Below are 27,688 nucleotides of genomic sequence, written 5' to 3' on the forward strand. Positions count from 1 at the left end.
GCACCGGGCGGCGGCGGATGGGCCCGCTGGAGCTCGCCGTTAGCCCTGTGAAACGCCTGCGAACTGAGTACGCCTTTCCGTGTCTCTTCGCAGAGGAGGCCTACCAAAAACTGGCCAGCGAGACCCTCGAGGAGCTGGACTGGTGCTTGGACCAGCTGGAGACCCTGCAGACCAGGCACTCCGTCAGCGAGATGGCCTCCAACAAGGTAGGAGCCCGCGGCCGCGCCCCCCGTGCCGCGGGACGGGTGCGGGGGGTCGCGTCAGCCGGGGCGGGGGGGCGGCGGGGGCCGCAGACGGTGCCCGCAGCGGGTCGCGGTTGCGGCGCCGCCGGCCGCGCACGCCGGTGTCGGCGGGAGCGGGTCCGCGGCGTGGGAGAGCCCCGGGCTGGGCAGCCGCGGTCCCCGGGACGCCGGGCGGGCCGGTGCTGCCGGCTGCGCGCAGTGCCCTTCCATACCAGAGCAAGCTGTGAAAGGGATGCTGGTGACGGAAGGCGGTAGCGTTTCCCGGTGTGTCTCAGTTTCAAAGCCAAAAAGATAAGCCCTTCAGTTGCTCTTTCTTTTCATAGCATCCCATGGGGTTGAACTAGGGATCTTTCCTAGAAAATGGTGTGGAAAGTAGCGTCAGGAGGTGATGAAGTTAATTGTTGGTCCCAGGGGAGCTGCATGCTAAATTTATTTGTAAACAGTAGTGCTGACCACTCTCATGTGTTACAAGACCACGCTCAGAACCGAGGTGCAGTCACAATAGTCACGACAGACCCAGAGGTGTGTTTCTGAGGCGGAGCGCACTTTTCCTGCCCTTCCTGGAAGCTGAGGATGCGTGTTAGCTAGGGAATTATGTGCCAGTATCTGTTGTGATCTGTGTGTGTATTTTTGTTTCACAGCTTGAAATAGCTGCCACATGCTCCATTCATAAGTTCACTTTCTTCAATGATTTTGGCTTACAAGCAATATGTAGCTATGTTGCTACAGTTAATTTTTAAAGCCCAATTAATAAGCCTGCTGTCTTGCTTCAGAATTTATTTTTGTATTTGTCGTCAACTGAGTGTGGAGCTACATGTTCAATGAGAGAGAAGAAGAAAGGTTTAAGTACTCTGGGTTTGCCTCTCGTGTCTGCGAAAGCAGCTGATAACCATTTTAGTTGCAATTAGTTTTTTTCTGAAGTCACAAAATACTAAGCATATTTTATTTGGCTTACACCTTCTTAAAATTCTGCTGTCTTGCTCTGACTGCCTTTGTCAGATATCTGCTGTTTCTTATTCACTGTTTTTAAGTCCATGTTCGACTCAGCCTGCATGTAAAAGTGTGAGGTATTTGTACTCTTTTGTAGTTTAGTCCCATAATATAATATCCCATTTACTGTTCTTGTCTTTAGAGACTCTTAGCAGCAATTACATCTCTGTTCTAAGAGTTATCTGCCTGGCATTTCCCTATTCTCCGAACTGTGTTACCAGTTTTTATTGCCAGTTGAAAGATGTCATTATTATGGGCATACTGCCTATGTACCGGCAAATTACAAAAAGAGTTTCAGGGTCTGTTTAGCACTATTTGAATCCTTGTTTTCGAAGGGAGTAATCAGACTGACATGCAGGGCCTGATCTCTCATTGCTAACAAGTTTGAACACCTGTCTGTTCCCTCACTTGTGATGTCTGCATAGCCACTCTTTCACAAGATCCTGGACTTTCGTCAAGTATTTACTTATTACCTCCCTGTAACAGGTAAGATATGCAGTGTGTTGTATGAACAATAAGGACAAGCTGTTTCTAGAATAATTGTGAATTGATTTGTCTTAAGTTTTGCCAAGTATATTCAGGTTTTTACCTGAAAAGCATCTGTTCTTAAAATAAACCATGACAGCTGCTTTGCATCTTTAAGTAAACACAAAGGTGCTATATCTGATACTATGTTTTGTTTGTATTTGTTTGAACTAGTTAATTGTTTGCCATAGGTGACAGGATAAAAATTCTTCATGCGTGTTTATTCAAATGAAAAGGAATATGTGATTCAGAAAAAGTTTTTGATCTTGTTGTTTCCAGCATAAGATCATACAGACACGAGATGGATGTGGGGTACACAGTAAGCCTAGTTGGCATAGTTAATCTGAAGGTCAGTAAGAATGTTGCCAAGCTTTACATCAAAACCAGGATTTCTATATTGCAGTAATTTCTACTCAGTCCTCAGTCTGTTTGATATATCAAATATAGATGTACATGTCTAAAGCACTTTATTGCTACTTACTGTTTCATGTTGCAATATTTAGGAAAAAACTGGTATTACTATATTGGAAAGGAATAGCTGCTCTTTGGTTCTGCAGGTCATATTCAATTCCTGAGGTAATCTTTCCCCCACGATTTTGGAAAGTCTACCCCCCTGTATAGAAATCTGTGACATATTTCAGTGTTTGGGGTTTTTAATTTTGTTTTGAATAAATTAAAATAAAAGGTAAATTGGTGCCATTATCCATAATGTGAACAATCTTGAATATACATCAGCAAGCCCATATAATAATATGAGAAAATTTAATGCAGAAGGATTTTAATTTTACGTGTGTAACAGGTTGTTCTAAAGAATGATTTTATTTCTGATCAGTAAAACGTATCCACCATATATTATACAGCACTTCCTACTGGAATACAGCTGCAAACTGTGGCATCTCAATGAAACACATAGGTAAATGATACTGGTTTAGTTTGTAGAGAAACTGAAGCAGAGAAACTTTGCTCAAGGCTGAGGACGTAGACTTTAGTACAGCAATGAATGTTCAAGAGTACCCAGTTCTGTAACCCAAAAATGAGTCGTATAAAATCAGATGAGAAGACCAAGAAAAAGAACATTGTTGGTACAGAACATGGTTTCTCACCATGTTTCCCTCTTTCCCTTTCCCTGGGTTTCCTTAAGAACAACCCCACAAGATTGGTTGATTATGGGGTTGTTTTGCCAGATTCTCAGCTTCCCATATTTATCCTCAGTGTCGTGTCATCCCCCCCCCCCTTTTTTTTATATGTAACATCATGTTTGTCAGTGTTTCCTTACTTATGTGAACATGTGTGAGGCATAAGGAGTAGCATACGAATGTAGCCGTGCACCAGGCAAAAGCTTTTACCCATCATGCAAAGGCTGTTATAGAAGAGGGAAAAATACCCAGGGAGGGAACTATTGTGCATCCTGAATGCCTGAAATAGGCCAGGGAGTCAGTCTCATCTCCAGTCCCTCTCTGGGCAGTGAGTTGGCAGTCTGAACCATTGATTGCATCTGTGTGGAATCCCCTTCTTGTCAGTAATGCCTGCATAGATCTTCTGTTAGCTTATCCTGCTCCAAGGGTATGTATTTTATTTAGGTGTCTCTTTTGCTCAATTAGCAGCAGTTTATGGCATGCCAGCTTGCAGCTTTGGATGACCACAAGTGGGGCAATGCAGACAGACGAAAAGATCCTCATTCTCCCTGCTTAAAATTGCTGGGAGCAGTAGGCATAGTGTGCTCTGCAGCCTGTGGATGAGCCCCAGCATTTTGTGGCAGGAAGTGTAACCCCAGAAACTTTGAAAATGTGCTCTAGGTCAGCTCTGTAGGAAGCCAGCCATGATGCTTGGCTGCTGAAGTTACGCCAGGATGACTGTAATATCCAGATGATTTCCCATTTCACAGCCATTCCTGTGATAAGCAACATTTCCAAGTGCCTGGAGGCATTGCACATGAAGTAACTGATGGATAGATCTGTGATGCACCCATGGGCATAGTTCGTAAATAAGTCTGATTTCAAAAGGACATAGTATTTAAAAGTATTGTCAGTTGCTATGTTTTCATGAATATTACAGTACTTGGTGTTTTCTTAAACACCAGCTTCTGAAATTGGGTACTAACAAGAGAATCCCAGCATCTTTTTAAAAGCATAGGAAGTTTGTCATCCTCATACTCCTCTAGAAACCCTGTAATGTCTTGAAAGGCTCTGAAACTAGAAAAATTTCTAAACTTGGAAAATCAGCTGAAATGTCTTTCACTCTTGGATACGTATTTGTGATTTTCTATACGATGTGCTGTTAATATTGGCTAACATCAGTGGACTGTGGCTGTATTGTGTTTTTCTGCATGATGCTTACTCAAACAGAAATAAATTCATTTCAGGAAATACTTTACCAGTTTGGGTCACTAGAGATAGGATCCCAAGGCATAATTAGATGCCTCTATTTAACGGTTTTGATTTCCAGAGATGCTAACCCATAGAAGGTTCTGCTAAAGTGAGCTGTGAGTAGCATCTGTTGAAAAAGATAGTTTTTAGGTGGCTACTAGCTTGCTGGTTGTGGTTTTTAACTTTAGACACAGGTACGCTTTGATACACTTGTGTAAGCAAATGATCTTTCTAGAACTTGCAGGCTGCAGAGTGACATTTAAAAAAAAATTAAAAAAATATCTCCTTTTAATGAATAACCTGCTTTTTTTTTGCCAAGACTTTAAATTCTGTGGGAGAAGAGCCATCTCTTTCCCGTGTGCAGTTTGTCAGCACCTAGCTTAAGTCCCTGATTTGGAATCTGAGAATTATTCTGTGACAGACAATCAATAAATGAAGAATGGTAATAATAAAGATACAAGAACCACTTTCTGTTAGACAGTATTAATTGCAAGTTAGTCAAATGTGGAGGAATACTTACAGTGAAACTGATAACACAGAAATGTATTTTTTGTAATTTGTAATGATGATTTTTGCAAACTTGTCTAGTGTGTTGCTTTTGTGTGTCTGGCTGTCTGGTTTTAGATGTGGAAGAAGTTTCAGGTTGCTTTTTAGTTTTAAGTCTACTGCACATGACAGTGGTTTTGCAGGATTTGGTGATAGCTGGTAATGAACAAGAGTTTGGAAAAGGTTATTCATGGGTATTTCTTTCCTGCTACAAACTTAAGTGAATTCCTTTTCTCCAGGAAGCTTTTTTAGGTGTCAAAGCTAAGAAGATTTAGGTTTTATTTAGTTTAACCATGTTAACTATGAAACTATTTTTTAAGTATAAATTATAGTTGTCCAACTTGTATACCAGTATGTGCAAATCTTTTTACAGATTAAAGCAGGTCTATTTACAGATGGATGCTAGTGCTGGTTACTATTAAAAAAAAAACCCAAACCTTTCTGAGATTTTGATTGCTTTGAAGATACCCAAAGCATCAATGTTATCAATCAACTAAATTCCAAAGACTATGATAATGTAACACTCCGAGCAAATGTTAATGGAATTTTGGTTTATGTTTATGGCCCTGTACTTGTCACCCATTACATGTACTCAAACAATAATCTTAATGGTATTTTATTGTAAAAAAATTACCTACCTGTAAAAATCTAACCTAAACTAAAATTACACTTGATGGAAACAAAGACAATTTGAAATCTGTTCAGTTTCTTTTTTTTTTTCTAACATTCCCTCCTGACATTACGTTAAAGTCCCTCCACTGCCAATTTGAGCTGGTTTATAATCACATTTTCCTGCTGCTAAAAAGTATTTTTCCTTTCCTCCTTTACAGTGCTAAAAAGTCCACACAGGCAATGGGAGGCTGACTAACGAAATATCTGGGGAAAGAGTGAGGCTAAACTTGGTTCAAATAATGGACCGTGTGTAAATTCCCTAACACACTTAAGCACAAGTTGTGTTACCTTCATTGTGTTTTCCCAGGAGGAGGGGAGAGCCCTGCTGCCTGCATTCTTGCATGACCCTTGCTGGGGCAAGAGGAGGGGGCCAGAAGGCACCTCCAGCCTCTTGGCAGCTCTTCACAGGCACTCACTGGATAGAGAAACAGCATCGTGTTCCCGCAGGCTAGCAGTAGCTCTCTGGATTTCCCTGACCAGAATATAGAGCTAACAACAGGCTGTGACTTCTGATTCAGTCCATTCATCTGTTTTTATCCTTGTCTTATTTTGTGGAAAAGCTTAAGTGCTGTGGTGGTTGGTAATTTTGCAGGAGCCTAGGTAGGCTGATTATGGAACTAATAAACATGGCTTATGCCACTAGTTCAGTTTTTTAACAGGCTAGTTTTTAGCATTGTCTTTTTTGAGTTCTTGCTGCCAACTCTGGGGACAGGTTTGTCACATGGATAGGAGCTTGTCTACAGAAATTACATGTGTAAGAGCATAATTTTTTGCAATACTTTTTCCAAATCTAGAAGCTCAGCCAGAATAAAATTGTACCCTCTTCTGTCATAGCCACCGATTAGTGACCTGTTTCCAATTAGGGGGCAGGATAATGTTGTCATATCCATTTAAGATTATTTAAACATCAGTCATTCTCTTGGGTTTCAGCTACTGCACATGAAAAATATGTGCTGGAAATGTAATAGTAGAAAAGAAATCTGTTGTCATGACTAAATTGTTGCAGAGCAGGCAGCATCTCTGTTTTGCTTCTCAGATTTAAAAAACTTGGATATCCAGGGGAAAAACTTGATGGGGTTTCTTTTGTGACAGTACTCTTCTATAGTGTCTGGCAATGCCATCACACTTGGCTGGCTGACATGGTAGTTTAATTGGTTCTTACATTCCCAGATCTTTCTAGGAAAATCAGGGGATTTGGTTAGCTCTTCGGAGTGCTGCTTCTGATGAAGATTGCAATTAAGGGGCAGCTATAAGCAAGAAAAGGCTTGTTGAGTGCAGCATCAGGAGAGTTTTTATTCATTACGGATTTAAGTTTCTACAGTGACAAAGAAGTACTGATTAAGTGGTGAGCCTGGTTAAATTAATGCATATTGTGCATATTCCCCAGTTCTGTCGTACTTCATAACAAGAGAAAAGGAAAAGAGCATTGAGGAGGTCAGGAAGGACTGCCTGCCCAGGCACGCTCCTCCCTTTCCATGCACTGAAGCCAGCCCAAAAGGACTTTAAGACCTCTGGGCTGGAGTGCAGTTCCCTGTGTACAACCTTACTTGTTTCCATTGAGACTGCTCATGCTTCTGGAGATCAGCAGACTTGCCCTCGGGTAACTGCAGTGATGAGCGAGGGGTGTGTGTGTGTGTATATACATATGTATGTACAAAACAAGGCGATAACACTTTGCTGTCTGTATTGTGCAACAATGTGCTGCAGCAAGATAATGGGTGAAACTTGCTCTCATGCAGGTGGCTTGCACCAATGCTGCCTTATCGTTTATGAACACTTCCATCTTCTCAGAAACAACCCTACTCAGGATGGAGCAGTGGTACCAGTTCAGCAGTGACTGAATCTCTTCTTTTCAAATGCATGCTGCTTCCATAGGGGCTGTTGGGTTGCTGCCAAAGGAGAAAAGATCATGAAATGCCCTGTTCTCCAGTGAGGATATTAACTGGGGGCTTTGGTGGTGTGATAGACCTGTAAGTCTGTTGCTGAGAAAGAAGCAAATGTGGTGAGTGAAGGTCAATGTGTCTGAGTTCTGAGCTGCCCCTTCTCCATGTGTGGGTACACGATGTCAAGCGTTTGCCTTCCTGGGCCATGACGAGCAGGCATTTGTGAACCGCAAGTATCTCAGTTGGGTGGTGGGGTGAGCTCCTTCACAAGGGGGCTCTTCTCAAACAAGCACAGCGCACAGGCTGTGCCATTCTGCGCCAGCAGAAAGGAACCTCAACTTGACCCATAAAGTCAATACAAAGAATACTGGCATTTTAAGGCTCCAAAACAAGTTAGGAACCCCTAATCTCACAGATTCAGTCTGTACTTTCAATATTAGAAAAAAAACCTGATCGATTTCTGCACATGTCATTTGCTGCTGCTTAAGAAGTCCTGGATGTGAGCTGTGTAAGAGGAATGATGCCTCTCTGCGTGTTCCTATGATTTAACACTTTTCAGCTTTTTAGCTGCTTCTAGGATTGCATAGCTTTCCAGCCATTAATAACTTGATAATTTTTTCCATAAATATAAGCAAATGGTCTACATAACAGCACACAAACAGCCCTTTTTGTACCCTCTTCATTTATAGGAAATGCCACAGTATAAAAGATTCTTTCCTTTTATTGTAACGGCACAGAATAATATAGACAAAATGTTATGGAGTAAATAGCCAAGACTTGATGTGGGAAAATAACTTTGCTGTCAACCATCATAATAGAAGATTTGAAAACTATGAGAATTTTTCCAGCAGTTGAATTATGTAAAGTTAAAATGCAAACATTAAGTGCCACAGAAAGGCACATTACAAAAAATACTGGTGGTGGGGTTTGTCTTTTTTTTTTTTTTTTTTTTTTTTCCTCTGAAGGTTTTACTTGGAAAAGGCTTCATGAACATGAGTACTTCCTAACTTCTTGCTTAATAATAAAGGTGGAATTTGTGGCTACTGGAAGTATCTAAATACTTGTGGCTCCTTGTGCCAGTATTTAGAGCCAAGAACTCCTGCATTTTATTCATAGTAGTGTGCTGCTGTGATCAAGGTTAGACTGTAAGGTATGAAGCATTTCAAAGAGCAGCAACCTCTTATTTTATTCTTTTTAGTAATTTTTTTGTTTCCAGTAAGAGGCAGCTTCTGCTGCTGTGTAAAGTTTTGGTACAATGGATGTGGTGTTTGCTGAAATGTCAGTTCAGACTCGGCCTCGTAAAGAAACTGCACAGAGGAACTGTTCTTGTCTCAGTTACGTTAGTAGGGGTTTTGGTATCATTTGCCAAAATTTTCCATATTTAGGAGACTTAACATAGAATTAAGTGTATTATGGATGGATACACCCTGTTCTGATTTTATTTTTTAAATAGAGCATACCTCAATAGAAATTGATCCCAGTTCTAGCTAACTTGCAGCTGGTCCCCCCGGTAGCTGCAAAACTGAATGCAGGCGAGCTGAGGCGTGGTGAAAAGTGATGCTGCTCATCCTGCCTGGGACTGTGTGAGCAGGGCAGTGGCCAGAACCTGGCTGTTGAGCTGGGGCTCACCTCTGAGCAGCTCAGCTGCAGCTTCCCCGTGGCTGCACGGCTAGGTGCCTGGTGGCAGAGCTGTGCTGCAATGGGCACTGCTGCATCTGGACCTCTAGCCAAGGGCAATGCTGCTGTACTAGGGTGAGTCCCGCCTGTCATCCACTCTGCTTGCCTCTCTGGGTGCTGAAATGGAACTGCACAGGCAATAGTACCACCTGTTGTAAATCACAGGCAGTGGAGTAACACTGAATCAAGCTGATGTGCAGGGCCTGTTTATGAGATTATTTACAAATGAAATTTAAACAGCTTGTTACTTCTGTTAATTGAGTTGTAGCCCACTAATAGATGATCAGCTAATGAAATTGTCTTGCTGAAGGATTTTACTCAGTCAGCTCAATGTTTAACTAAACCCTCTGCTCATCATTGCTAGGGGAAAGGCTGCTGGTTTATGAATTTTTGCTATTGATTTTATTTGGGGAGGGAAAGCAAGAAGACAAAGGAAAGTTAAACTGGAAGCATACCTTCTGGTTGAATTTGATTTATTTTGATCTTTTTATTATAGTTAAGAAATATCAGTTGCAATTAATGCACATATGTAGTTTTCTATAGTAATATTTCATCTTTCCTGGTCAAGGATAGCTTCTAATTTGTACAAAAAGTGTGGAAGTAGTTCATGGATTTATTTAAAACAGCCCAGAATATAAACCACAATAAATAACTGAGTTAGTGTTGTCATTTAAGCCCAGCCAGCAACTAAATACCATGCAGTCCCTTGCCTCCCCTCCCTGTGTGATGGAGAGAATCAGGAGAAAAGTTAAAACCCATGGGCTGAGATAAGAACAGCTTCATAACTGAGATAAAAGTAAAAATAATAACAACAATAATAATTGTAATTATTGGAAGAGGAGAGGGAGGGAGAGGAATAAAACCCAATGAAAAACGTAAAAAACAAGTGATGCACAATACAGTTGCTCACCACCCCCTGACCGATACCCAGCCGGTCCCCCAGCAGCGATCAGCCTCTCCTGGCCAGCTCCCCTCAGCTTTATATACTGAGCATGACATGATGTGGTATGGAATGTCCCTTTGGCTAGTTTGGGTCAGCTGTCCTGGCTCTGCTCCCTCCCAGCTTCTTGTGCACCTGCTCACTGGTGGGGCATGGGAAACTGAAAAGTCCTCAGCGAAGTCCTTGCTGAGCTGTGCTTACCCTGACTACAGCATCAGTGTGTTATCAGCATCATTCTCTGTCATGGTTTAACCCCAGTTGGTAATGAAGCCCCACCAAGCCGCTCGATTACTCCCTCTCACCCTGAGGGGTGGGAAGGAGAGTTGGAGAGGAATGTAAAACTCCAGGGTTGAGGTAAGAACAATCTAATAATTGTAACAGATTAAAAATGAAAGAACAGTAATAGCAATGATGACAGTAACAGTTATAATGAAAAGGGGGAAGGAAAGAATAAAATCCAGAGGGAAAGGAAGAAAGGAACACATCATGCACGGTGTAGCTGTATCCCAGCTGGAACCAGGATAGTTAGCTTTTTACCTGTGAGACAACACAAACCCTTAAAATTCCTTTTTTATCTACTTGCACTGCAAGTTATGTTTAAAAATTTCCTGCGCTGTGCTACAATGATATACCATGACATTCACGTCACTCAATTTACAGATCAGAAGTATTTCTGTTTCGCAGGCTGGGGAACTGAGGTGGAGCAGTTAAGATGCGTTTGGGGCCTTCCAAGTCTGGAAGCATACTTCAGAGCATCTTGCTGCTGCTTTCAGGTGTTCAGCTATGCAGCCCAGTCAGTGTCTGCATGGCACAGCTCAGTAGCAGGGCTCCCTGTGCTTCCTAATGCGTATGTTCACGTGTGAGTTATGCTTGTCAGCTAGGAATATCGTTAGCAGGTTTCTTGAGCATCAGAATTCAGTCCACTTTCATCAACACTAGATGTTGGCAAAATGTTAATGAGGCAGCAATTATTGTAATGTGCGCTAGTTCACGCTGGTTTTCAATCTCCTCCATCATTCTCCCTCACTAATAAAATGTGTGTTAACGGTGGCTTTTGCTTGCCTGTGTTCATAAGCATCATATACTAACCAGTGGGATTTTCTTTTTGCCTGAAGTCTGTCTTTTTGAAGAAATTTACAAGCATATTTTTCAAAGTTATATAAAGCAATCTAAGGCAGTGTTCATTTTATTCTGGAATAAACAGCTGGACCTTACAGGAAATCTGTATGGTTAACTGCAATCTTGTAACTATTCCGCTATATCACTCATGTTCACCACATACAAAAAGCCAGGAGCATTGTCTGATGGATGTAATAGTATGTGGGTTTTAATTGAATTATTTTATAGGATTGAAAGGACCTGTTCAAGCAGGCATTAATGTATTTAAACAAGGCTATCTGATATTATTGTGGCCAAGGCGGACTTCACCACCTTAATGCAGTAATTTTACCCAGAATTACAACCTCACCCTGCTGGCTGAGATACTGTTTTCATATACTTGGGTTTTGCAATTCAGAATGAACAGCTACAACAGAGTTGTCTTTTCTAATGGCCAAGAGCAAAATGACTAACAATACTGGTGTTTTAATTGCCATAAATCAAATTTTAAGGGGCGGACCACCAAGTTGATAGGTAAAATTTTATTATGAAATAACCTTCTCTTGTGGTATACTGATAGCAGTCCATAGATTCAGTATGGCAGCACTGCACCAGTTGGCACTGAAAAAGTTATTTTAACTGCAGGGACTAGAAATGAAGGTGCCAGATATTTTTTCTTACTCTTTCTCAAGGTATCTGTATATGTTATGCAATAGAAAAGGTAAATTGACAGGTACCTTGTCCTGAAGGTTTCTTATATATAGGAACAACAATTTTCGTAGTACATCAGCCACTCATAGGAGCTTCAAAGGGTGGTCTAAAGAAAGAGTAATTTTGCAAAGTAAGGATATGATTCATGTGTACTCACTGACACAAGAAAGCAGTTGTTAGTTTTCAGAGCGAAGAACTGAACGAAGGAAGGATAAACGCCAAGGCTCTGCTTTTTACCAGTGTTTCTGCAAACTTCATCCCTTGTGGCACTGGAAAAGTAGTGCAACTCCAGCAGGAAAGGATGGTAAGAAGGCGGCACAATAGGGCCTAGTGTATAAAAAAAAGAAATAGCAAGATAGTGCGGTTTCATTAATTGAACAAGGAAGAGTCTGAGGAGCAGAAACAACTGAAAAGTAGGCTGCCAAGCAGACATGGACTTGAGCATCTTTAGGCATGTTTTAGTAGATAACGGGCAAGATGAACTAGAAAACGGACTTTTCATGAATGCAGTCTTTTGAGCAGTTAATGTGTTTGCTGTGCTTGAAATTGGCCAGACTTTATTGGTGCTATGATAAGTAAATGACAAATACAAGGAACAATGGAAATTTTATTTTCTTAAAGATTTTATAACTTTTTTTTTTTTTTTTGAGGGGGGGAAAGTTTAGCTTCGCTGTGTGCTTCTGCAAATGATTTTGAAGGATGCTGACTGGACCTTTGCTTTGTTAATGCTGGGTTTGCAGGTGGTTGATGTTCTTGAGTATTTCAGCAGCACTGTGAACCTTTGGTTATTGTAGGTAAGCTTTATTGCTGCAAACGTGGCATTGGCGACTGTTTTCCTACTGCATGGGGACTGAGCCCTCATACATTAGAAGTGGTATGTCGGTAGTATGAGAGTTACCATACCTTTGATTTTAGCCATGATTTCCCCATGCAGAAAGGGACCTTCCCTACAAGTACACATGAAACAAACAAAATGTTTTCAGTTTAGTAGCTGAAATGAATGAAACAAGCTATAAAATACTAAGATTACATTTGAAAGTTAATGATGAGTAGCTTTGTAAATATTTTTTTAGCTGTGCTGTTGTTATGTGAATTAAAATGCTCATGTCTTTGATGCTCAGCAGCAGCATTTCAGAACCAGGGGGACAGACAGGTGCTTGAGACCTTGCAAAATGCAGTATTTGTTTTGCTTTCTAAGCAAGTGGTTCACCCATATTCAGCTCTTTTCTGCCACGGAAGGCTAGAGTTAAAAGGACTTCTTCAGTCAAATCTGTATGTGTTATTTGCATGCCGTGTAACATGTCTCAAAGCAGTCCTTGTGTGCAGTGTTGCAGGGAGCATGCTCAGATTCCTCAGCATCTCTGTCCTCTGCTGCATGCTGATCATCTCAGCAGTGGCTGCCAGCTCTTGTCATTGCTGATGCTGCTGCAGGCACTGTAATAGGAAGCACCTAGGCCTGTCATAAGCAGTCAGATCTGGGGAAAAAAGTGCAAGCCTGACGTACAGTGTGGCCATAGCAACAAGCAGAGGTGAGGGTGCCCGTTTGGCAGGCTAGTGTGGCTCAACAAGAAGCCAGAAAGTATCTTTGCTGGATTTACAAAGCTGTTCTGTATGTGCACATCAGAGGCTTTCTGAAACACAGTACTTGCCAGAAGACAGCTTACAAAAAACAAAATCTGAAATTAATTATGTAAGGGTATCTTTAAATGAAATTATTTTTCACTTGCAATGGGAACTTAAGCTGGAAAATTTGTAAGCACATTTGCTCTGAGAAATACTAGTGTGATGAATTCTTTGACAAATCATAGAGTACCTCTTTGTCTGCATAAACTTTAAAGCCCAGAACTGAGATTCCTCAGTAAAATGTCTGTGTTTTTCTTGTACTATGAAGTATGGCCAAAGTTTTCTATGTCTGAATATGGGACCCAGGTAAGATTGCATTTTGTAATTTGGTAATTAGTTGCTTTTTCCTCTTTTCTTAGCATCAGTAAGACCAAACGTGCAAATTTTCTAGCTGGGAGAGTTTTTCTGCAGGTCTTCTCAGTTGTTGCTGAAAAGGTTTCAGAGACTTTATTATAGGAGAGCTCTTAAAGCTCGTCACTGTGAAGGCGATGCAGTTAGTTGATAATAGTCAGAGCCTGGCATTTCTAGCACATCTTTCAGTACATCCCTGCTTACAGAACTTGATTTTTAAAACTGAATGACTAAATTTTACGTAGAAGAAGATAAAGTGCTCTGGAAAACTTCTGCAGAAAGAAATCTTGGCATTTGGGGGCTAAAATTTAAGTAATGATTTTTCTTTGTTGGTCACGAATATACGTCTGTAATCTGATTTTCGTTTCACAGAGCAGTGAAAGATACATTAGTTAGAGGAATGATACAACAATACAAAATAAAACTGGGCTGTTGGGATAAGTAGAACTGCAGGAAGAAAAGGAATTTGATAACTACGTTGTGGTGATTTTTATTTTTATTTTCTTTCCAGGTAGGTATTATTCCTGTGCTCATGTGTCTTTTCAGATTTTATAGATGTGGTATAAATAACAGCATGCTGATGTACATAGGGGTTTTAGATTTGTTCTTGCGATTATCATTAGAGCTTGAAAAATGTTTTGGACATAGAAAACTAAAGCTGCCTGACTGATGAGAGGCAGGATGAGAGGACAGGTCTCTTACATCTTGTTACACCCTGTCATTTGAGTAATGTGCCTGAGTATGAAACTGCCTTAATTGCTTTTCAGGGAGGAGTCATCTGGATTTGTTTTTGATTTGGGGTTTGGTGGGGTTTTTTTGGTTCCTTCTACAGTGTCTTGGCTGTTGTGAAATACCACACTCTGCACAAATCTATCTGTACCCCAATCTGTATTTTCACACCACATCCTCCTCGGAGATGTTTTCTTGCATTTGCTGGTGCACGTAGCTTTGAATGGCAAGAGTCACGCTGACCTGTGCTGCATCTGCCAGGTGGCTTGCTCACGGGCTTATGGGTGGCAGCACTGATCCATTCTGACTTGTACCTTTTGACTACAAAGGTACTTCAAGGAGTCTGTTTGCAGACTCAGATGAATAGCTCATCTTTGCTTCATGGTCCTTGTGCTCTTGGAAAATTTTCTAATCAAGGCCTGGGACTTGATTTATACTACTATTTTAATATGAGGTGATTAATACAGCTGTACACTGAACAATAGAGAAGGCAAACATTTGTTCTATTCAGGAAGAGTACATGCTATGCTTACAGTGGAATGGGAAACATTGGGAAGTCATATCATCTAATGCGTGCTGAGAGAACAGTAGAAATCAGCAACATGTTTGCTTTTAAAAGCTAGGAATATCCTTTTTGCACACGTAGCAGTAAATTAAGCAGTAATTAATAGACTAGGCTTATCAGTCTCATGAAGTGAGTGTGAAAATTAACTTCAGTATTAACTGAAGTAATCAAATGCTACATCCCATCTCATTTCTAACGGAATTTGGACAAGACATAAAATCCCTAGTTAACTATACAGTCCTGTACAGATGAACTACATTTGTTACACCCTTTCGGTTTTATTCTGTGGTTTGGAGACCGAGCAAAAGAATGGCACTGGGGGAACTGGAAGGTGGTACTAGAGCATTGCTCCCATTGCCTGGGTCATTTTTACAGTTTGTTTGGATTCAATTAGAACTTATCTAATGCCTAATGAGAGTCTTTAAATTTACTTCGTTAGGTAGTTGATGGAGCCCATAGCTGGTTTTATTTAGCATTGTTCTTTTTGATAAAGACTTGGTAGAATGGGCTTTGAAGGACTGAAGGAGGTTGAATTTGTTGCAGACTGAGGCTTTTCAACGTTTCTGTCCTCATGGCAAAATTGAGCTTGTGTGTATATGTGAGCCCCTACATAAATGGATAGACTGTCCTTCTGTGTCTGCCGAGGTCTCTCCACTGTCTTGTGCTTTTCCAGCTGCTCCAAACACTGTATGTAAATACATTAATGGGCAAAAACCAGCCCAATTTTCCCACCTTTTAATTTTACTAATAAAAATGCAAGTCAAAGATGAAGATGATGCCCTATTTATTGAGATCTTACTAGTTTTGTTTCATTTGAAGATGTTTTTCAAACCAGGGATGATTTTTATAGAGACATGAAAGTATCTATTTAAGAGGGTTAAAATATGAAAAATGCCTTGTTTCTTAATAATGAAGGGTTAATACATAATCTACTTGAATAATGCCTGTGCATTTTGTATCCATATTGCAAGTTCATCAGAGAGTATACCCCAATCTAATGATTCATGTTTCTTCTGATAGTGGAACATAATCAGTTTCCAGTATGTGATGTTATTTTTGTGATTTTTAGTCCACCTTTGGTTTCAAATTTTGCATGGATGGTAGGATTTGTTACAGTTCAGTGTTCAGAGAAGAAAATAAGTGATGGTGGGTTATCATTGATTAAACAGAGGTCTTAAATTTCAAATAAAATTATCTTTAATGCTTTGCTGTGCTAGATAAGCTCATAAGTGACCTACGTTTTTAAAGACTGACTATGTTAATTAATTTGTTACTAATGTACATTTAACCGTTTTTAAATATAAAATACTCAATGGTATAAACTATGACTGAAAGCAGTGTTTTCAAAAGGTGATTACTGTACAGTGTTACAGTACTTACTGGAAATTGCTAAATACTAGCTGCATTTGATCATTTTCAAAGAAAATATTGATTTAGCAATAAAATTATTTCCTCGTAAATAAGAATTTATTGGTGCTGTGTCAAACTGGGGTTGCTAAGGAGCAACCCACAGTTAACATTACTCAGGGGTGAATACATTGATGTGGCAAGTAAACCTTGGTATCTATTTGTATATTCCATACTGTTTATTCTTCTGGAAAAGTTAGCATAAAAATGTTTTCTATGTTTAAGGAATCAGTTGTCAATAATGAAACAAATGGGGGTGTGGCTTACGTAAAAAGCTGGAGGATTACTGAAAGGGTACCTCTCACCTGAAATCCAGTTCTACAGAATTAATGAGAAATGCATCCAGCTGCATCTCCTGACCCTCAGTCATTGTTCCAGATGCTTTCAGTTTCCAACAGTGTGCTCTGCTGAGCAAGTCCGATCCTTTGTATGTTTCCTCTTGTCTATATTACAAATGATGAGCTACACAGAAGCTCTAGTAGCTAGAGGTGAAACATGCTAGCAGCCCATTTCTTCAAATGTCTCTCAGCAGTCGGTTGTTGCCCAGGTGGGACTGAGCTGTGACAGTCCAAGCACTCACCCGCTCTGCTCCAGCACGTGGTTGCCAAACCCAAAGGAACCCATCCATGTTGGCACGGGACAGCGAGGCACGTTAGCTGTCAGACGTGGGTGCGTCTCTTGTCCTTAGCAGCACTTGGCCAGTGCCTCCCTGGTGTGGCAAGGTCTGAGCGTGCCAAACACCAACCAGGTGTGCAGACACCCATGGCTGGCAAACCGAGCGCCAGGCACAGAGCAGAGCAGCAGCACCCCGCCACATGCTGTCACCAGGGCGCAACAAGTCAGTGCCCAAAAAGACCCTCTGGTCCTATGTGTAGGATGACAGGCAAATGACTGGTATCGGTAGACACAGAATAAGGAAGCATGAATATACCATGACCTTCCTCATGCAAATACTGGGACTTCTTGAGGGGTTTAAGTCACAGAAGTAATAAGTATGTAATTAAAGAAACAACAGAACCGCCTTTGTCCTGTTTTTTTTTATCTTATCTCCATCTCTCTCATGTACCAGTAAACCCAACCTTGTAGTGCGCTTGACTGTGGTATTGGAAACAATTTGGGTGTCACGCTTGTTTTCTTAATTTTACGTGGAGGCATTTGAGTGAAGCATTCACTTGGACAGAAAAAGCTTTAATTTTTTTTCTTGTTTCCCTGTATGTGTGAGATAAGGGTGTAATGGATGAGACTGGTTGTTTCTCCTGTTATGGATGGATGGATCTTCATCTTTTGTGGCTCTACTTGGATTTAGAGCATGTTTGAGCATCTAAATATTCAAATGACAAGTATGAAGGACACATTTGAATTAATATTAGTTGGTTAATAACCCTTGCTGAGTTTTTTTTCTTGAAAGAACAATGTGCACTTTAGCTAGGAGTACAACAGCCATGGTTTAGTAAGAACTGGAGCCTGAACCGACATAATTGCATGAAAAAACTTGAGGTCTGCTTTCAAAATACTGGTATCTCCTGTGGATGATCTTAGCACTTGCTAAGGTATGTTTATATCAGAGCTGTACTGAGCTTGCAGTGTCGACAATTCTCTTCTTGTATCTGTGGTATCATTGCTTTTTTGAGTAGGATGGCTTTTACCTTCTGTCTTTTTTTTTTCCTTTTTTTTTCTTTTTTTTTTTTTGTAGATGTAACAGTATTTAGAAGGATAGGATTGGTTCATTTTTGGTTTTCATATATAGTAGAATGAGAAAAAATCATTAATTTTTGCTTGTTCACAAGAACGCTATGTAGGTTAAGCATGACTGTAGCTTTAAAAAAGATGATTAAAAGGCTCATTTCTTAGTATGAAATGGCAACCATTCAAAAAAAATTCTGCTGAACTGTTAAATCATGTGCTTGACCAGGCCAACAGTAGGAACACCTCATTAAAATAAGAAGGTTGTGTTACAGGAGAGGGAAGATTAATCCAGCAATACCAGTGAAGCTGTTTTCTTCCTTACATAGCAAGCCAGTTTTCACTCTGAAATAGGCAATACCCGTAAAGCTCAGTTTTTCCTGCTCTAGCTAAGTCCTAGAGTGTGCTGTCGCAGCTCTCAGTGAAGTATCGGTCCTCTTTGCACATTTGTTAGACACAGCTGTCTGCAAAAATGCATGATGTGGGTACAAACCTCTTTTGTGGCTAATGTTAAAAGTAGATATTTATGGGGTAGGTATTTACTTGCAGAGTGCATATATATATATAAGTTATTCAGATGGTTCTGCATCTTACATTCCTTCTATTACAGACCTATCTCTTTGCTGAAATTGACACTTATTTTGAGGGGGGAAAGCCTCATAAAGGATAAAAGGAGGAGAAAACAGCAGCTTTTCTTTCTAGATATCTTTAAATTGTGAGTAACAGCCTGAGAATTACAAATCTGTGGGGTGATCAAGGAATAAGTGCATTATTCCTCCTTGAAACTGATGGCAAGCTGGTATTTTTTACTTGTATTTTTTACCTCCTGTCTCTGTCAGATATGGCTGCCAATGTTAACTAGGCAAATGTTAACTGGATATAAGTTAGCAGAAGGAGAAAAAACTTTGATAGGTTTAAAGCCAAATCTTTTCCATTCAGTCAGAAATGAACTGTTAGAATTTCCTACAAATATATTTTAGGAAAAAAAATCTTTTTTCTCTTTTCATGATGCTTAAAAGACAAAGTACTTATTTGCAGAGGTGTTTTTTTGATATTAGAAGAAATCATCTTTATCGTTTTTCCAGTGTGAACACCGTTACGGATTTAGCACAAGTTGTCTTGAAGAGGCTTAAACGTCACTGTGTTCTTATCCCCTAATATGAGTATCCTGATGAGGCATTAACAATGATGTAGCTTGTAAATCTTACTTATGCAAATAAGCTGTAGAAAAGGCACCTGCAGCTGCTGTAGCTGGGATAACACATAACAAGTTGCTGGAATTCCTGTGCCGCAGGGTATGAGTGTTTAGTTGGAGCTGGGAACGAGTGTATCTCCATATAGTATTCTTTATTAATAGCAACATTTCTCCGACATTGGTATTGTTGAAGGTAAAGGTATTGGTGGATATTGGTGCATTATTGAAGTTTTATGTCTTTGCGGTACCTCTGACATGTTAACTCTTCTTAAGCGCGTTTAGACTGAAAGTCTCTGCACTGAAGTAGGTGTAGCCATGTGAAGGAGATGCATATACTAGATCACACTGTTCTTTCAAGTCAGATTATTTTTTCTTTGCTTTTTGTAAAGCATGTTAAAGGGTCTGTAAAGCATAGGGGCTTACTGCTGAGGAGCATAGGAGTAGCCCTGAGATTCCACTTACAGCCAAACTTGCCAGTTTTGCGTATTTGTTGCCCTGACAAAACATCGCTGTCTGGGGCTGCACTTTGGGAAGCCGGGGGTGGGTTCAATATGTTGTTTGGAAAATGTCCGGATTCAAAGTGTAACAAAGAAGTGGCAGCTCAATGGAACAAAAGATCCAGTATAATCTAAATTGCTCGACTGTATTTGAGACTGCATTTTTGTTGGCAGGTAAGGGGACAGAGTGAAGGTGATAGCAGTGCTTTGGCTGTTTTGTTGTCATTGTCCCCAAGACAGGAAGCGATGTGTGTAAGGGAAAGAACTGAAGAGAAAGATCAGAACTGGCCGTAGCAGATACTCCCCAACAGCAGTCTCTAAGAAAAAACAGGCAAAAAGATGCGACTAAGAATTAATTGCTATGCCATCTGTGGATAAAGTTTTAAGGAGGAAGTCTTACCTTTTTCTTTTTGTCCCATATCTGATTTATTTTGGGTTTTTTTCTTACTCTATTTTGTTACGGCTATCTCACTGTCCTGTGCACCATATAGATACATAATATGTAATACAAGCATTAAGGGAAGAGGAATAAATGTGTTTTCCCTTCCACATATAACAGGTCTTGGTTCTGCTCTTCCCAGAGAGGACTCTCCCTAAAAGGAGGCTGGAAGGCCAGAGAATGGGTCTTCTAAGGGAGCCCTGGAACTGTTTGGTTTTTAGATTTGGTCAGAGTAAAGCCTCAGCAGCTTGTGTAAGAGGTGTGTTGGGATAAGTCCTGAAAGTAAAGTGATAATTAAATAATTTCTATTTTATTTTCCACTTTTCCATCCAAATTGTAGTTTCTATAAAATACGGTAATTATTGTAAAGCAAAAAGTTGGTGCCAGGGTATTGTAAGGCAATGAATAATTATAAAAATTCCAGGTTAGGGCTCTCTTGTGGTTATTTGTTGCTCCTTCCAGAGCTGTTTTGAAAGTTTCATTTTGGATTGTTCCCTGCAAAGTTGGTTGGAGGATTAATAGCAAGAGAATCATGTCATTAAAATCGCTTGCATAAATACAATGGATTTTTGCATATCAAGTAGATACAAAAAGTAAAAAATATAAAATCTCACAGGTTCCTCCAGGTTCCCTGAGCTCAAGTCCAGTGCAAGCTGAGCACACATTTGGTTTATGTGCCAGCATCTTTTATATTTACAGAGGAAAAACTTGGAGCAAAACATTTTAGTGTCTGTTGACAAATATGCTGATATGATGGATTAACTGAGTGAAGTAAGTATTTCCACTAACGTTGCAATGATTTTAAGCAAGATTTTAAAAAATACTGCCTTAACTCAGGGTATCATTGGAGGCATTTCCAGGCCAGAGGTGTAAATAACTGGTCCCATTGTGATACAAACATGCAATATGTCTGCATCAGTGTGCTGTGGGTATGTATGGACACATATATTGTGGGCTTATGATATCTGATACATATCTATATATATCCAACTAAAGGTAAAGTGCTTTTTTAAACAAAGTTTTTAGGGCAGAACTTGAAAAGCCTTCTGCTCACATCAGGTGCTGTTCACAATAGTAATTTAATGGACAAAATCATGGGATTGTGGTTATGCATTTGATTCTGTGGGTTGCCACGCTGGATACAGAGAGAACCACCTCAGCTATTTGTCATTGCTTTCTGCTAGGGCAACTGCCTCCTCAAATCTGCTGTCTACACACCCTGATCTACTTTTCTGTCATCTAAAATTAGCTTTTAACAGTAGCTTTTGAAGTTTTATTTTCATCGTTTTGACAGCATTGAATTGAGGGAAATAAATATATAGCAGAATATTGCAAACAAGCAAAATATTTGAAATTAAACTCCATTTACTGCAGGGTTGTGTTCTTTTAGAAACCATTATGTACACACTGTGCTCATTGTTATGTAGAATTCCTGCAAGAAAACTGTAAGTGAATATTGTGTCTTAAAATATTGCCAGTGGTCCCCAGAACACGGGTTGAAACACAGTGTAATTGTTGTTGCTTGTGCAGTTGCTCAGGAGTATCTATTGAAAATACTGCAGTTGTAGAGAAAACCTGTAAAGACCTCTGCTGTGGTATGATTGAAAATTGGTGGACCACGCTGAAATTTCTGGTCTGAAAAAAGTTAAATGTGTTCCTATATATTCATAGCTAATGCTTATATTACCGCTAGAGGGCACTAAATACAAACACTGAATTATGTGGTTTGCCAGAAAATAGATTTTTTTTTTTTATTAATAAAGGGGCCTAACTTTATTAAACACCCCAGCTTCTGGGTTTTACTATGTTTTTTCCCAAAATAATTCAGAAGAACGTTGTCATCTCAGTCTGTTCAGCAACATAAAATTATCATATTTGATGCATGAGAAGTATGTATTCCCAAATAAAAAGTTCTGTAAAATTATATAGCTTAGGCTTCCATTGTGTTTAATGAATGTAATTCTGACAAGCAGGAGGCTGCCAAGAAAGCCTTTTTAAAGCGGAAGTTATGCTATAGTTAGGGTCCTTAAAGCTGAGACTCCTTCAGAAGAGTTAGGAATTCATTCCAACTACAGCCATCGGTTATCAGCCACCAGTGGAGTTCATCTCTTCTTGATACCAGCGTTATGACCCAGCTTTGTCTCCAACCCTGCTGCTCACTTGGTGTGTGGCAGCTGATAGCTGTGCAGCTGGAACAACTTGTATTTGTAAAATTCCCGATTTTTTTTTTTTCTTTTTTTAAATGAAGTTCTGCATTTTCTTTCCTTCTAGTTAGGGAGGCTTAGATGTAACCCAGAGAAGTTTGGTGAGGCTGGTTGATTCAGCATAGTTTCATTGTCCCTAGCTGTCCTGCTGCTTCCTCCAGACCAGTTCTCAGTTTTAGCTCTGTTGAGTTCAGCCACATGCCCTTGCTTGCTGGACGAAACAACCATTCTTTTCTGCTATGGTCTTCCAGCACTGAGTAGACCTTCTGTTTTGTTGGGAGGCTTTCTGCTATGGTGCATGCCAGTGCAAATGCCAGATGGGGTTGGCCAATGCTGTAAAAACAGTCCTGTGTTTGTGACCAGTAGGAGTTGGATTTGACGTGAATGATTATTGCTCTTCTCTGTTCAGACTAAAAATGTTTTCTGATATTTTCAAACAGGCTTCTCATTTGGCTCATGAGATGTCTTCAGGCTGTCGGTTCCTGTTTGTAATGCATACAACCTTGAAAACTGAAGTCAGTGATGCATTTAGCTGTCATCCTCTTTGGTTTACTCTTTGCCATTTACTAGACATACTCACTACATCCAATACACTTATATTCAGGGTAGATGTTCAGACATCTCTTTGAAGGTTCCTAGTCAGCAGCTTCATAGTCAATCCAGCGGTTGCAGTTGAAAGCCAGGAAGTACTGTTCTGCCCTGTAAGCTAAGCATGTTTCAGCTGGAGCTCCCGTGTTACCCGTCACTGACCTGTGGAAGGAAAGACCAAGACTGTAGGTCTGTGGGACAGTTCAGAAGTACTGCAACTGAATCAATAAAGTGACCCTTCGGGCATCTTCCTATCCTTTTCTCAGGTTTGAAATGTTGCCATCTTATTTTCCTGCTGACTGAACCTTCAGGAATCTTTGCTTACTAACAAAAGCCAGAAAGGAACACAGATATTTTTATTTTAGAGGATCAAGGTTTCTGTCAGGCTTCTGAGGGTATAATTCTTGCCCTTGCAAGTAATGTGTTTCTGTATCAGAAGCCCTATTCTAGATCTCGGGGGCGTGAGCTGGAAATGAGCTATCCTTGAATGTCTTGTATTCCGTACATAGTCTGGTATGTATGCTTTACAGTGGTTTCCAGGCTATAGGTCCTTCTAGCAAATTGTGATGATCAGTATGCCAGATAAATAAAAGGATTAAAACCTTCACTAATGTTGGTGAAACTGCATGCTTTTGCACTTGCTTGGAATGATTAAAAAAAAAAAAAAGAGCAACCTAGTAATGAAAATCCTCACATTTTTCTTGAAGGACAGTAAAATTTAGGTTAATTGTAACTTTTTACTGACTGTGGCAATGGTACAGAGCTTTATTAAAGAATCAAGAAATAGTTTAGAAAGTATGAGTACTGACAGCTCCAGAAGCTTGCACAGAGCTCAAGATTACTGCTTCAGTTATAAGAATGTTTGAGGTAACTCACTGCAATCCTGTTTTCATCACAGATGCACAGCTTTTAATTTCTTAACAGTTGGTTTCAAGCAGAGCATGTTTGTAGAAGTCATGTCATGAAGGCTCTTTATGCAAGTTATTTAGAAGGTAGAATTTCTAGAATGAGCATCTGAAATAGGTAGATTGAGCTGTAGTAGACTCATGGGGCCAAGTGGATTACTGGATCTCCTGACTCTCAGATGGCTAATTTGCACATAGCTGTGGAAATATTGGACTCACTGACTTGTGTTTGACTAATACGACTTGCATTTGTCTAAAATGTATCTTCCAAAAAGACTGTTTTTCTTGATTTGAAGATACCAAAGAACAGAAGATCTACCACTTCACTGCTGGTGTATGCTAATTTAGTAATTCTTGTAGTTACTCCACATGTCGTCTTCGTAGTTTGAGTTGGTTTCAGCTCTGTTGGTTTGAGGCAGATTCAGCTGCCTTCCGTTGCTTCTTGCTGCTTCCTTGGTGCTAGTGAACCAGGTCCCCTACACTTTATTTCCTTTTTGTCAGGTTTTACACAGTAGCCTTATTCTGAATCTGCACAGCCTGAGTTTTTTATCTTAAAATAAAACATTTTCTCTATCCTCTGAATAACACTTGTAATTTTTTTCCAACATGTTGTACGTGACAGCATTTAGGAAAACAGAGACAGTAGAGCTGTATGCACTATTCCATCACTGGTCTCACCAGAATGGTGTGTTTATAGTATCTCTCTGTTTATTTAGCATCACAGGAGATGCAGATTTTTGAGGCTCACAGTATTGCTATGAGGTGTTCTGCTGTGACTCTTTAAACTCTTCAGGGTTTCTGCTTTCTTCAGTGTACTCCACCATTTTGTACTCACGGACTGTGTTGCTTATTGCTGGCTATCTTTTGCCATTAAATTCTTTGAACTGTATTTTACGTGAATGGTGTCATCATACTAAACAAGTGAGGCTGCTGCTGGTGACTTCCACATCCTCACAGTTTACCTTTCTCCTTTGCCCCTGGATTTTCTGTTCTGTGGAAGTTTTCACATGAATACCGTAAAATAGTCTCACATCTTGCAAAGCCTGACTTGAAACAGTCCCATTAGATGAAGATGGCCTGTTGATGGCTGTTAGAAATTGGGTCAGTGATCAGGTTCTTAATCCATTTAATGTATCCTCTCTCAACGTTAGGAGTGCTGTTACAGAATATTGTACAGTTCTAAATAAAATGCCCTACAAAAATCAAAGAATATTACGTGTTCAGAGACATGAAACAATACTGCCTGGCATTAATTACACTCCAAGGTCCTAGTTCTTTCTCAAGCAAATGCCTAGAATATGTGTATTTCAGCTTTTCCATTATTTTACCCAGGGCTGATGTTTTGTGAAGTGGCCTGAAGTTACCCAGGCATCCTGCTTGCAAATTTTAATTGGCAGAAAATTAACATTTTTGCAGTCTTTCAAAATTTGCTAAAGCTGAATATCACAGCTCCTGGGATCTCTGCCAGCTCTTTTTATGACTCCTGCAAAGAAAGTTGTCCAGGCTTGTTGATTAAATAACAGCTAACGTTTCCTGTGGGTATTGAGGGACTTCATCGTCTTTCTGCCTTTCAAGGTCATTGTCTTGATGCTTTCAAAACACACAACAGTGTTCATTAAAAACTTCCTTTTTTTCTCAGTTACTATCAGTTCAAATTATCACTTTCTCATTTGCATATTCTTTGCTTTGTTGGAACCATTGTAGAAAATGTCATTATTCCCTTCCCACCCAGCCCCACCCCCCACCCCCCATGTTTTATCTTCATGGATGTATCTGTGTATGAAAACAAGAATTTCCCTTTCACAGTGCTGGATTTCAGCTTATATCTAAATTCTCTTTTTCTTACCTTGAATTGCTCTAGGTATTTAGTTGTGTGTGGCAGCTATTTGCTGTGCACTCATCTATCCATCATAACCTCCTCTAAAGCTAATTATTTACTCATTCCCATCTGGAAATTGAGGATGAAAATCAGCCAAAATGATTACTGCAAATCAGTGCTGCTACAAATCTCCCAACTTTTACATGTAGCTAAAGTCATAGGGCATGCCTTCTGAGCCAGTGAAGTTGTGCTAGTAAATTGTATCACAGCATTTGATAGTTTTATGAGGTTGAGGCTGCGGATCTTGGAAGAATCATACAAATTAGTAATAAGCTGTCAGTATGAGCTGTTATTTTCCTATTATCGATATAGTTAATATGCAGCTAAAATAAATTGTTATGACATGTAAAACCATGAAAAAATATTCTTCCAATGTACATCAGAATTATCTATCTAATAGCTCTATAAATACCGTCCTTTAATAAAGACACAGCCCTAATTACTGAATTTATCACATACATTGGTGGGGATCAAAAAAACTTCAAGGAAGATTTTTTTTTTTTTATACATGCTAAACAATTTGTGTAATTCACATAGCAGCCATTTAAAATATTCCTTGTCTGAAACAAGTTCTGTGCTTTTGGGAGCAGTTGTTAATAAGGTGTAAGGAAGAACCAGTCTTCAAAGTAACAAAGTAAGAGAAGTAACTTAAAAACTTGGCTTTCCACTGTCTGTTCATACTACCTATTGCAACCAAACGTTCATACCCACATGCTTCACTTAAGTACCCAGAATTATAATGGCTGTTACTTTACTGTTTTCTACATCATGATTGAAATTGCCTTCTGAAGGGAGGCAGCATTTTTGCAATTATCAGCATTGATGCTGGGTAGGTGACAGCAGTGCTCTCTTGTGGATTATCAGAAAATGATGCAACAAAGATGCAGACAAGCCTGATGTTCAGTGTTATGAAGCTGAGCTGGAAAAATGAGGAGAATTATTTTCCAGAAGCACTTTTTTTGGGTGCTTTGTCTTGCTGACTCTCTAATAACCCAAGTCTGTTTTCAGAACTTAATTGTTTCATATTTATCTACCTGTATACATCTAGGACAGGTATAATTTTGTGTATTATAAGGAAAACACATCAGTAATGTGTTCATTCATGTTTGGTTTTTTTTTAATACATTAACTATATTCAGTTGTCACATTGCTATATATTTCTGTAAGGAAGAAATCTGTTAATATCATGTATTGCCCTATTGAGTTGTGCAGGTTCAACTCTTTTTCATGCACTTGGCGTTGCTGACATTGCTGTGTAGCATCACCCAGAGAAGCAGAATCTACTTCAGCCAAACCCTCCCTTATGACCCTTGTCGGTCAGCATCTTCAGTGAATCAGCAGTGTGGGCTTAGGCTGAACGCTGCATCTCATTCGGCTTGTCCTTAGACATTTCCTCATTGCCATATTGGGAAACACTCCCTTCTTTTGATGGAATCAGACTTGGAAATTTGCTGCAGTAGTGCATATGCCTTGCACAGAGTAGTGCAAGATAATGCATTCCTCCTTTCAAATTTTGGTCTCTGAATGGCAGATGGTGGGATATTTTGTATAATTCTCTGAGTCAGCTCACTGACACACTCCATGCTCAATTAATCCCCTTTTTTCTATGATGTGTAGCTGTAATTGATTATATTAATCTGCCAAGACAGAATGAGTTGAAGTTAAATAAATACAGTGAGAATTTGAGAACCCTTACTATCTCACTTCTGACTTCTCCATGGAAACTTAACATTTACTGGAAATTGTAGGACACATGACTTGCTTTATTTTAATAATAACTGCTTTTATCTCTTAAAATAAAAAAGCAGTAGAAACTGACAGACTACCCAGTGGTTTAAGTAGATCAGTTTTTAATCTAGATGGCATAAAAGCCAAAAACATTTTCATTGTGATGCTACATCACAGATTGATCAGGAAACTTAGTAGCTCTATTTCTGGTTTTATCTTCACAAAAAACTCTAAATATACTTCCA

At 39.7% G+C, this 27,688-nt stretch overlaps 1 protein-coding gene across 4 annotated transcripts in view; it reads left to right on the plus strand.

Annotated features, from left to right (window-relative positions):
* Window positions 1–27,688, plus strand: part of PDE4D (phosphodiesterase 4D) — a 621,455-nt gene that overhangs the window by 567,983 nt on the left and 25,784 nt on the right. For all 4 annotated transcript variants that reach the window (XM_055790457.1, XM_055790458.1, XM_055790460.1 and 1 more), the window contains one exon: window positions 94–206. In XM_055790457.1, coding sequence (XP_055646432.1) covers window positions 94–206 — 113 coding nt within the window. The remainder of the gene's footprint in view (window positions 1–93; window positions 207–27,688) is intronic.

This window comes from Falco peregrinus, chromosome Z (assembly GCF_023634155.1).
Source record: "Falco peregrinus isolate bFalPer1 chromosome Z, bFalPer1.pri, whole genome shotgun sequence".
Lineage (NCBI taxonomy): Eukaryota > Metazoa > Chordata > Aves > Falconiformes > Falconidae > Falco > Falco peregrinus.